Source organism: Eptatretus burgeri, chromosome 5 (genome assembly GCF_056783735.1).
Source record: "Eptatretus burgeri isolate ZD-2024b chromosome 5, Ebu_testis_v1, whole genome shotgun sequence".
NCBI classification, from domain to species: domain Eukaryota; kingdom Metazoa; phylum Chordata; class Myxini; order Myxiniformes; family Myxinidae; genus Eptatretus; species Eptatretus burgeri.
The window spans coordinates 38,776,374-38,788,953 of NC_140965.1; the positions used below are offsets into that span (position 1 = coordinate 38,776,374).

General features: G+C 41.3%; 1 protein-coding gene across 2 annotated transcripts in view; it reads left to right on the forward strand.

Annotated features, from left to right (window-relative positions):
* LOC147026270 (rho-associated protein kinase 2-like) overlaps positions 1-12,580 on the forward strand; it is a 169,766-nt gene that overhangs the window by 97,126 nt on the left and 60,060 nt on the right. For both annotated transcript variants that reach the window (XM_085881524.1, XM_085881525.1), the window contains 7 exons: positions 932-1,076; positions 2,795-2,933; positions 4,166-4,257; positions 4,475-4,637; positions 4,737-4,803; positions 8,190-8,278; positions 8,411-8,459. In XM_085881524.1, coding sequence (XP_085737650.1) covers positions 932-1,076; positions 2,795-2,933; positions 4,166-4,257; positions 4,475-4,637; positions 4,737-4,803; positions 8,190-8,278; positions 8,411-8,459 — 744 coding nt within the window. The remainder of the gene's footprint in view (positions 1-931; positions 1,077-2,794; positions 2,934-4,165; positions 4,258-4,474; positions 4,638-4,736; positions 4,804-8,189; positions 8,279-8,410; positions 8,460-12,580) is intronic.

Consider the following 12,580-nt stretch of genomic DNA (forward strand, 5'->3'; position numbering starts at 1 on the left):
TCTCGCTCTGTGTCTCTCGCTCTGTGTCTCTCGCTCTGTGTCTCTCGCTCTGTGTCTCTCGCTCTGTGTCTCGCTCTGTGTCTCGCTCTGTGTCTCGCTCTGTGTCTCGCTCTGTGTCTCGCTCTGTGTCTCGCTCTGTGTCTCGCTCTGTGTCTCGCTCTGTGTCTCTCTGTCTCTCTCTCGCTCTGTGTCTCTCTGTCTCTCTCTCTCTCTCTCTCTCTGGACTTTCTAAATTCCTCAGGGAATGATTCTGATGCCTCCTGTTTTGTTAGAATAATTAAGATTGTAGAAGTTTTCTAATCTGGTGACTCTGCACAGTGTCCCTTGTGTTTGTATATAACTGTTTTTCTTTTGTTGCACCTCACCAATCCTTGCTTTCCCTTGCTGTGTACGTATTTCCTGTGAATGAAAAACTTTTCCCCACCCTTGCTGTAAGTTTATTGTTATTGTAATGTATCCAGTTTGTCGTCTTTTCCTCCATTTGTCCAGTTAGTCCGCACTTAGTGTCAGCCAGGAAGTTTTACCCCACATGACGGTGCGTACTTAGCAGCTCCACTCGGCTGCACTTGATCAGGTAAGTATAAGACAAGTATGCATCGAGGGCACGAGCCCCCCATGATATCGTCGTCCAAAGGTAAGGTAACCACCCAAAGTAGTGACACCCTGCCAGGATTGGCGGTACCAACCGGCGTTCATGGTTGATTAGCAACCTGCAGAGTTACCCACGGCTGGTGGCCACAGGACCGGGTGTTCGGGAGGAACTCGAGCGCTTTCTCTCATGGTGAACCTCGAACCCCGGGCCGCAACAATATACTGTGGTATTGTTTGATGATGATTTGGACAAAGGATTCTGGAAAATTTATCGTCATTCATTCTACCAAGTGATTTTCTGCCTGTCTTTTTTTACCTTTTTTATTTTTTGTTTTTTTAGGAGGGCATGGTAAGGTCAGGCACCGCTGTTGGAACTCCAGATTACATCTCGCCTGAGGTATTGAAATCACAGGGTGGTGATGGATATTACGGGCGAGAATGCGATTGGTGGTCCGTTGGTGTTTTTCTCTATGAGATGCTTGTTGGTGAGTACGTTGCTTGTTCGTTCATCTCACATTTGTATATGTTTAACCCCCAAAAATAACTTGAACGAGAAAGAGCAATCAGAGATTGCAGACCCGACACCCTCACCAGGACTTGTTTTGTGTTCTTTTTTTGTGTGCTCACCCTCTCCCTGCCAACCCTAAGGCATCAATCCCCTTCCCAGTCCAAGCCTTCAACCCCCTCCCCACCCATCACATTTGCCTGTCCAACTCGCAATCCAGTGAGATAGGTGGAAAATATGTGACCATGAGCAGATCATGGCCCGTAACGGTCGCCTGTCCAACTCACAATCCCACGACATGTGTGAAAAAGATGACAACAAACAACCCAAAACCAATTATCTTCTTCCTGATGCACATATATATATATATATATATATATATATATATATATATATATATATATATATATATATATATATATATATATATATATATATATAGATACACACACACACACACACACACATTGCTGAAGTAAGTCATTACATCAGACAAATTTCTAACGACATTGGTTTAATCTCTGCTCTGGATAATGCCACAGTTATTTGGGCAGTGTATAAGTTAACTGACCGCTGCCTCGATCGCTAAGACCGATCTGCACAAGGCCCGTGACACCTATCAGCTCAAAATCCTTTTAACTGTCGCTTACAATTAAGGGAAAACTTATAGGCAGGGCATGGTGATTGCGAACATGACAGCTCACAGACGTCTTTGGCTAATGAATTGTGAGTGGAGTCAGGTGAACTGTCTAACCAATGGGTGGAATCGAATGTTACACACGGACAGACAGACACAAATATGGATAAACAAACGTATTATAATTATTATTAAGATTTGTCACACCAAGACTTATGGTACGTTGAGAACTGGAAACTCTTCAGGCTTATGCTCAACTTCTAAACTTGTCCGATGTTGAAGTAAACAAAATACTGTAAACAAATTTCTGCTCATATTGTGTGCTTGTCCTCTACCGGGCGTAGTGGCGTGCGCCTGTAATCCGGCTACTCGGAGGCTTGGGTTGGAGGATCGCTTGAGGACGAGAGCTCTGCGCTGGGCCACGTTATGAGAGGGAGTAGGGCAGCCCAGAATCATGGCGAAACCCAATCCTTATCCCTGTGTCATAAGAGGCGACCAGGGTTGCATCAGGAAGGGCATCCGGCGTAAAACCTATGCCAAATCAGTATGCGGATCATAACGGATGATCCGCTGTGGCGGATCCGCTGTTGTTGGACCCCTAACGGGAGCAGCCGAAAGACGAACAACAACATTGTGTGCTTGTCCTCTCTGTGGTTCGTTAAACTCTTTTCATCTCCTTGGAAGTTGTAGTGTTTTTTAACATGGTCATAAGTAACATTGTCATTACAGTTTACACGATGACGTTCATCCAATCAACGGCTTTCGTTGGGATTGTCCTTGCTTGAATATTCTTTTGGAGCTCTGGCTCAAATATTCCATCAAAAAGGGGTTGTTTTGGAATAAACGCTTTTGTTTCAGGGACTTTGTCTTCCTGATTCGGAGAAATGAACTAACTTGGAGATGTGTTTAATTCATTTGGGTAAGGAAGTGTTAAATCTACTACCAACTTGATATCCTCCAGTTAACAGCTTGGCCCATATTACCGTCATCATCGTCCTACTTTGGCAGTGCTTTGCTCTCGATCTGCAGCTTGATGCCACATCACTATGTACCCTCACTAGGGGACACTCCATTCTATGCCGAGTCACTTGTTGGCACTTACAGCAAGATCATGGACCATCGTAATGCACTTACCTTTCCTGATGATGCGGGAATTTCTAAGGAATCGAAGAGTCTCATCTGTGCCTTTTTGACAGATCGGTACGTTACGGCGGCATGCTATCAGCTGTGTAGTCAAACAACATGGTATGCAAAGTCTTTATAATATATATATATATATATATATATATATATATATATATATATATATATATATATGTATGTATCACAGTATTTTTAAGCTTTGGATAAAAAATAATTTTGAGTCGATATCATCGCTGCACGATGGACCACGTATTTATCTTTAAAAATCATTTCTCCGATGTAACGTTTCCGATTTGTAATGTAAGCAATTCTTGGAGTTGCATCCCAGAGTATTTCTCCCCTCTGCTCAAAACCTCCTTCCTTCCAAATCCATATTTGTCGGTCCAAATGTCGAACTATTGCTTTTTTTAATTTTTATTTTAAAAATATTTTTATAGACAATGTTGAGGCTCATATCAGAGCTAACACACAGAACGTATGACAAAGGGAGCAAGAAACAAGAGGGTCGGGGGAGAGAAGCACCAAACAGTGGGAAACAGAGACATTAGGAGATCTGTGGAAGGGAGAGGGATGATGTGGGGTACATGGGGGTAAACAAGATGGACAGTACAGGGACTTTGAGGATGAAAAACAGGGAATTTAAAGGAGTTTGGTTTGGGGTGGATTCGCGGGGGTAGAAAAGATCGTGGTTTTGGATGGGGGAAGATAAGAGATGGTGGTGAAACAACTATTTTGAAGATCTGGAGGGAAGAATGGGATTGAAGAGAGTGAGAGTTTGTTCCAGAGGCAGGAAAAAAAGAGGAATGAAAGAGTGAAGGTGAGCAGTGATTCTTCATTTTGTCAGTTTCACCAAAAGAGGGTTGCTGGCGGACATTGGGCACCCTGTGAAAATATAGGGGGACAGAGTTGGGGGGAGGGGGGATGGGCAAGGGACTAGGAGGGGAGGTAAGGAGGGTTGTTGAAAGAGTGTGGGGGATTGCAGAATAGCTCGGGGAGGGGGCTGGATGAGGAGGAGAAAAGGCTCTGAGGAGACGGTAGAAGACAGAAAGACCACCGACCTGCCTGTGATAAAAGAGTAAGAGACCCAAAGTCTCAGCTTCAAAGATGAGGCAAAGCTATTGTAGGCAAAGATGCTTTAGCACTTGCTTTTTCTTTTTCAGGAGAGAAACTGCTTCTGCCCTGTTATACAGTGTTCATGTAGAATTGTTCAAGCTTTTAGTGCATTCACCTGCTATTGACGGCCAGCTATTGTTTCGATGCCATTGTTCCTTTTTATTGTTCTGCAACAGGTCTGTGCGGCTGGGCAGAAACGGCATTGATGAGATCAAGAAGCACCTTTTCTTCCGCAATGACCAGTGGACCTGGGACAACATCCGAGAGAGTAGGCCACTTCAACTCGTAATATTCCAAGTTGCACTTCACACGTTGGTTTCGCCATTTTGACCCTGAGTTTCTCATACACCAACAAAAGGAAGCTGTCGCCTCTTTGGCCAGAATATTCCGTCACGTATGAGCGCGGTCAAGCGGCCGGTTCATGATGTTATAGCTGGACTATAACCACAAAACATATCTTGTATTTGCGTTTTTCATTTTTACAGCCGTCGCTCCGGTGGTTCCCGAATTGATGGGAGATGCTGACACGAGCTGCTTTGATGACATTGAGGATGAGAAAGTCGAGGAGGAGACATTTCCTATCGCCAAAGCCTTTGTTGGAAATCAATTACCTTTTGTGGGTTTTACTTATTACAACCAAAGCAGCCGGTAGGGAAATGAGAATCTGATGCAGCAACGAGACAACCGAAATGCTTCTTTATGGCAGTCGGTCAAAATTGATGGGCGGTCTGCTCTACGTTCCCGCAGGTTGCTGGCAACAGATGATATGGATTCCGTGAGGAATGAAAGCAGGCCAGCGAGTCCTGTCATGATGGTAGGCTGTCGTTTGTCATCAAAATGCTTTTATTAGAGTTAGTTAATAAAGTTAGCTTTTTATCACGTACACCGCGTTGAGAGTGTAGTTCCTCTTTCTGATGTTGCCAAACTGCCCTGCCATTGTTCGTACGCTTCTTTTGTTTGTCTTTTCACTTCGACTTTTGACCAGCTGTTTATTTAATTATTCATTTGTTTCTTCTCACCCCATTGCAGGATAACAAGGAGGTGAGCATCCTTAGAGTTTTGCCTTCTCTTCACATGTTGCTTTTTCCAGACCAGGGACCTCGATCTTGAGAATGAATACATTTCAGATTACATTTTGAATCCCTGCCTTCATGGATTATATATTTCCAGATCATAATCGTCTTTAAATTCACTGGCTTGGTAATATAATTAGTCATGCCATTAATTTTTCTGAATTAACCCCAAGTTTTTGTAGAACTCTGAAGGCCAAGCCATGATTTGATGTTATGTGTTGAAAGTTTTATTGCTCGTTAGGTCTCTCGGTGCACACTCGTCTTTCTGTGGATCGTCCAATCGAATCTGACATCGCTGAGAAACTGATGTTATGGATTAATTATCGAAAGGAAGCATTTATTTAAACTACCCACGGCTCGCAGGATGGCTGTAGAGGAACATGCACTCGCCTCCAAGTTGTCTAGCCAGGGTTTGAATCCCAAGCCAGCCATAAACTGTCATCCCGGAGTTTCACATGCAGCGTGATTCATCAGTGTGTGTGCTTTCCTTCAGATTTACGTTAAACTGGGCATCACGTCTACCAGCATTTTTATTTATTTATTTATTTTGTGTGCATTGTCGAGGCTCGAATGAGAGATTTGTTGGTGGACTTTAAAAAATCCCCTGGCGTCCTTCGCAAAGAGTAGGCGAGCTATCGCCAGTATCATGGCCAAATTCCAAATTGCTGCCTGGACCAGGAGAGGGCATTGCATCAGCGACACACCCTCAGCCAATGATGCTACGCTGCAGCCTTGTGCTGCATACGAACGAAGAACAACTACCCCTCATACTGTATCGAAGGCATGGTAGATATTTGGGGGTAAGCACGATTTTACATCCACTTTTTCTTGCTGAAGAGACCTCGAGCTTTTTGAAAAACAAATTCCGATACATGTTTGAGGTTTGTGGAGGACCTCGAGCAGAATGGAAGGGAACAAAATGGAAAGGGGGAAACGCCAACAGCAGAGTAGAAGTGAGTGAGATCAAGAGGAGGGGGAGACGGACACATGGGGGTGAACAAGGTGCACACATGCCGAATGAAACGCGTCAAGAAGAAGAAGGTGGGGATGAAACCAAAAAGGAATAAACTAAACAGAAACTAACAAACAAAATGAGGTGAGGAAGAGGAGGGGAGGGGGGGTAAGGAAATCACAATAACATGGATAAAAAGAGTGCTAGGGAATGGGGTTATTTTGAGTATATGGATGGGGTAGTGGTGAACAGCTGTCATGAACACCTGGAGGGAAGAATGGGACTCAATAGACTGGGAAGGTTCGTTCCACAAGCGAAAGAAAAGAGGAACAAGTGAGTGGAGGTGAGCAGTTGACCTGGATTTTGGGAGTTGACAAGAAGAAGGTTACTGGCAGACCATGTGCAGCCTGCAGAAACCTGGGAGAGACAGAACCAAGAGAGGGCAGAGGGTAGAAGAGAAAAAGGAAGCTGTAGAATACGGAGAGGCCACCAGCCTGTCTACGACGTGAGAGTAACAGGCCGAGACACTCGGCTTAGTCGCATGATATCCCATTGATCTTGAGGGCCTTACATTCCACGGCATCAAGAAGGGAAATGTGTGAGGCGGGGGCGCCAGCCCGAAGGGGAGGGCAGTACTCCACCAAAGCTGCGAATGAAGGCCCTGTAGATTGTCAAAAATACACACATTGCCCATCCAAAGGATGACACACACATTGATGTCTTGCCCTGCCTACGAAACACCAGTATGGTAGTTTATAGATGGGTCTGGATTCAAACCCAGGCTAGACAGCTCAGAGGTGAGTGTGCAAAAACCTCAAGGCTGTCCTTACAGCACCTAGTATGCTTTGGGAAGTTGTTTTCTAATTATTCATTGTCAAAAAAACAACAAATCTCTAAATACAGAGAAAACTAGGAGGGCACTCTAGAGAGCGCATACCTCCGCCACGTAAAGCCTGATCCATGAGAACATATCGGGCCCAATACATTTTTGAAATATCATGCTATATATCATTTTTGCCCTATCTCTCAATGGTGAAGAATCACTTTGAAAATTAAATAATTCTCGTATGCAGATACAGATTTAGATATTCACCAAAATCTAATGAATTTGTCATGGTCACACACCCAACGTGTCCACCAAGTTTAATCCGAATCCGTCCATAACTTTTTGAGATATTATGCTATATATCATTTTTAGCCCGATCTCTCAATGGTGAAGAATCACTTAAAATTCTCTTATCCTGATTCTGATCTTCACCAAAATCTAATCAGTTCGTCCTTGTCACACAACAAACCTGTCCACAAAATTTCATTTGGATCCGTCCACAACTTTTTGAGATATCCTGCACACAAACAAACAAATGAAATTGCTCGTTGAGCAAGGAATTGCCGGAATAACTTTGTCATATCTCCATGAGCTCTGAAAACACAAAACCTGGAAATCAATTGGGTTCTTATAAGTCGATAGTGCTACTGTTTAATGAGTTATAGCACTTAGTTTGGTCATGATCATAACTTGGAAGTCGATCTGACTTGAAATGGCGTTTTCATCGCAATTTGAAATTTTTGACGCGACCCCCCCTTGACATTCGACCCCCGACCACGAAGAAGGGTGTTGGTGTGACACCACAATGAGACATATGGTTGGAGGCAGAATGGGAAGACGCACATTTTGGATTTGGTCTGAAGTCGAGACGACCATTTAAGCGGACGTTATTGCGAAAATAAGAATTTCGGTTTTTCGGTGACCTTGACCTTGACCTTTGACCTAGTTTCACCAAAAACGACAAGTGTCTAAGTTGGACCATGGCCGACGTCTGTACCCAGTTTGGTCATGATCGCTGAAACGGCGTGGCTGCTGCAGGACAAACAAACACACAAACAGACAGACAGACACACAGACACACAGAATGACACACAAGCGACCAACAATTGCCAAAATCCGAAGGATTCCGGCAATTAACAAACAAACAGAGAGGGGTGAAAACAGAACGTCCCTCACCTTCGGCGGCGGAGGTAAAAATAATCGGCGGTGGTCTCGGACGCAGTAGAATGAAACTTAATTTGGTTTACCTGTCTATTTACTTCATGTAAAATATGTTCTTTGGAATCGTGTTTCGATGTCGGAGTTGAGTTGGATTGAAGGGAGAGGCGTGTGCCACATTTGTATTCCAGGCAGAGAAGCTCCAGGAACAGCTGAATCGACTGCAACAACGGTTGAAGGTTGAGGTACAGTCCAAAGAAGATGCACAGGGGAAGTTGAGGTGCGGTTCACATGCTTGCTTACATTTTTGGTATTCGTATATGCACTGCAGTGTGCAACTTGCTCGCGTGGTCATTCGAACAGCAACAGCAAAAAAAAACAAACAACCAATGGCTGCATTTGTCTGACACAGAGAGACACTCGCCCGCCTGGAGAAATCCATAAAAGAATCTGAAGAGAAGGTAAAACATTGTTTCTTCAGTCACCTTTGCCTTTGTGCTGCTGCTTTTCTTGCAACACTTGCTATGACGTTATTGGTGGTTGTTTTGATGGGTTTTTTTTTACCTCCGCCACCGAAGGTGGGCAGAGGTTATGTTTTCACCCCTATTTGTCTGTCCGTCTGTCTGTGAGCAGGATATCTCGAAATTTGGTGGGCAGGTCGGGTGTGTGACGAGGACGAATCGATTAGATTTTGGTGAAGATCTCAATCTGGATAAGAGGATTTTGAGTGATTCTTCACCATTGAGTGATGCGGCCAAAACGATATACAGCACGATGTCTCAAAAAGCTGTTGACAGATTCGGATGAAACTTGGTGGACAGGTCGGGTGTATGTCGAGGACGAATTGGTTTGATTTTGGATAGCATCTGGATCTGAGAATTTCAAAATGATTTTTCACCGTTGAAAGATTGCGGCCAAAAACGCGCTACCGCAGAGCATGTTATTTTAAAACGTTATGGATTGATTTGGACGAAACTTGTGAAGAGATTAGGTGTGCGACGAGGACGAATTGATTCGATTTTGGTGAGGATCAGGATTCAGATTTGGATACGAGCATCTTCAAAGTGATTCTTCACAATTTTGAGGTGGGGCCGAAAGCGATGTACCGTAGCACGATGTTTCAAAGCGTTGTGGACAGATTATGACAAAATGCGGAGGTTGATGAGTTGGGTAGGTCACAAGAATCGGCAGATTTGATTTTGGTTAAAGTCCAGATGTAGATCCGGCCTAAAGGGCCTGTCACACCTTGACGATTTAGCCAGCGTACGCCTGATGTATGAAAAATTTGGCGAAAACGCTGTCGCACGTCGAATACGTTATGGGTAAGCTTGTATACATTAAGAGCACGCTGGCATACGTTGTAGTTCACTGGCATACTTCGTAGTACGCCGAGCTGTTAGATAAATTTTCCATGTTTGAAATTTTCCGACGTATGCCAGCGTATGACTCACACGTTCCGCATACGCTAGCATAAGTTGTAGGCACGTTACGTGATCGTTGACACACGTCGACACACGTTACTTGTAAGTTACTCATAAGTCGAAACACGTCGAGGTAATGTTTAGCGCAGTGGTTCTCAACCTTTTGTAGCCGCAACTCCCCCCCCCAAAAAAAAAAAATAATAATAATAATAATAAAAAAACCATGGAGTCTGGAACACTGACAGGTTCCTCCTGTGAAGCCCATTTTTATATACCCATTCCCCTTAACGCTGCCAATACGCCATTATACGGTAGATGCAAGTTAGAAACACGTTCAGTAAGTTCTGTGGTCGTCCGGAAGACGTCAATCAAATACGTCAATATGCGTTGGAGATACGTTATACATAGGTTCAAAGCACGTTACTCATGGGTTAAAAATTAAATTTCGGGTATACTAAACATTACTCCGACGTGTTTCGACTTATGAGTAACTTACAAGTAACGTGTGTCAACTTGTGTTAACAATCGCGTAGCGTGCCTACAACTTATGCCAGCGTATGCGGAATGCGTGTCATATGCCGAGTACGTCCAGAAATTTTCAACATGCTGAAAATTTGTCGACGTACTTCGCGTACTACGACGTATGCCAGCATACTCTTAACGTATACAAAACTTACCCAGAACGTATTCGACGTGTGACAGCTTGGTTCGGCAAATTTTTCATACGTCGGCTTACGCTGGCTAAAACGTCAAGGTGTGACAGCGGCTTCACACTTCAATGTGTAGTGCGGTTATGATTTGAATCATCGAGCCGCAGCCTATGAATAGCCTACGCCACGTGATCATCGGCGATACGCTGCCGCGCGTTATGCATAAGTTAGACTATCGTTGGGCATAGGTTGTGAACGCCGACAACACGCTCAGCATTCGTTGGTATAAGTTATCTATATGTGATTAAAACGTTCTGTGTACGTTACTAATACGTTATGCATACGTCCAACACGTTATTATACGCCCAAAACTTAAAAAATCATCAATAGTTCAGCGTACGCCAGCGTTTTACATACATTTTGAGACCTTGCCATACGCTGGCTAAAACGTCAAGGTGTGACAGCGGCTTCACACTTCAATGTGTAGTGCGGTTATGATTTGAATCATTGAGCCGCAGCCTATGAATAGCCTACGCCACGTGATCGTCGGCGATACGCTGCTGCACACTATGCATAAGTTAGACTATCGTTGGGCATAGGTTGTGAACGCCGACAACACGCTCAGCATTCGTTGGTATAAGTTATCTATATGTGATTAAAACGTTCTGTGTACGTTACTAATACGTTATGCATACGTCAAACACGTTATTATATGCCCAAAACTTAAAAAATCATCAATAGTTCAGCGTACACCAGCGTTTTACATACATTTTGAGACCTTGCCATACGCTGGCTAAAACGTCAAGGTGTGACAGGGCCTTTACAGTGGAATACAGAACGTCAACTGTTCAGCCTGGCAGAGGGATGCGCTCTACCAAGTGGCATTCTAGTTGAGTTATTTGTATGTTTTTTTTTTTTAATTGAGTGGTTTGAGGGAGAGGGTAAATGGTGTATTTCATGTGGATGCAATTTTTCGAAAGACTTCTTCATATAATGTTATTTGACTAATGAGGAGATCACCAATGCACGGACAAGTATTTATAGAAATACAAGGGGCACTCAAAATATTTTTGGAAATGAAATAATTTAGGCCAGTAAAATGCAGTACGAGCATTTCTTCTTTCCCAATATATATATATATATATATATATATATATATATATATATATATATATATATATATATATATATATATATATATATATATATATATATATATATATATATATATATATATATATATATATATATATATATATATATATATATATATATATATATATATATATATATATATATATATATATATATATATATATATATATATATATATATATATATATATATATATATATATATATATATATATATATATATATATATATATATATATATATATATATATATATATATATATATATATATATATATATATATATATATATATATATATATATATATATATATATATATATATATATATATATATATATATATATATATATATATATATATATATATATATACATATATATATATATATATATATATATACATATATATATATATATATATATATATATATACATATATATATATATATATATATATACATATATATATATATATATATATATATATATATATATATATATATATATATATATATATACATATATATATATATACATATATATATATATATATACATATATATATATACATATATATATATATATATATATATATATATATACATATATATATATATATATCAGCATTTTTTTTCGTGTTTTTTTTATTTTTAATTTCTGCTTTCGAAATATATGTAGTTGACTGTTAAAAAAAATACATTTTTAATGGCATTTCTTGGATTATGATGAGCATCATGTTTTAATCACTTTTTGAATGGCTCACATCAGATACTATATGGTGGAGTAAAATGCTTTGATGCATGAAAAAACAACAGCAGGTTCATTTGGTTGTTGGAATGTTTGCTTCAAAGTTGTCTCGGCTTGGATTTAAATCGTGAATGGGGGGGGGGGGGGGGGAGGAGGGGGAACTCCTCTGATACAGTCACAGTGAGGGTGCTGCATGATGGAGCATGCTAATCTTGATAGTGCACGTTCAGTTGGTTGTCCAGTTTTACACTTGGTACATATGAAAGACTCCAAAACCTGATTAGCTCTCCATATTATTTTTGGTTCAAGTGGACATTTCTGTTTTGAAGGGGGGCACGTAACACTACTCCATTCGGTCTCCCTCAAAAGATAAGGACACCATCGGAATTGTCTTGTCTTTTTATTTTGTTGAATATCAATGGGGAGTTGTATTTTTGGTGTCTTGTGTAAACATATTCATTCCTCTTTTTCATTCCTCTTTTTTTTCCCGCCTTTGGAAAAAAAAACCTCCCACACTCTCTTCAATCCCATTCTTCCCTCCAGTTCTTCAAAACAGCTGTTCACCACCACCTCTTATCGTCCCCCATCCAAAACCACGATCTTTTCTACC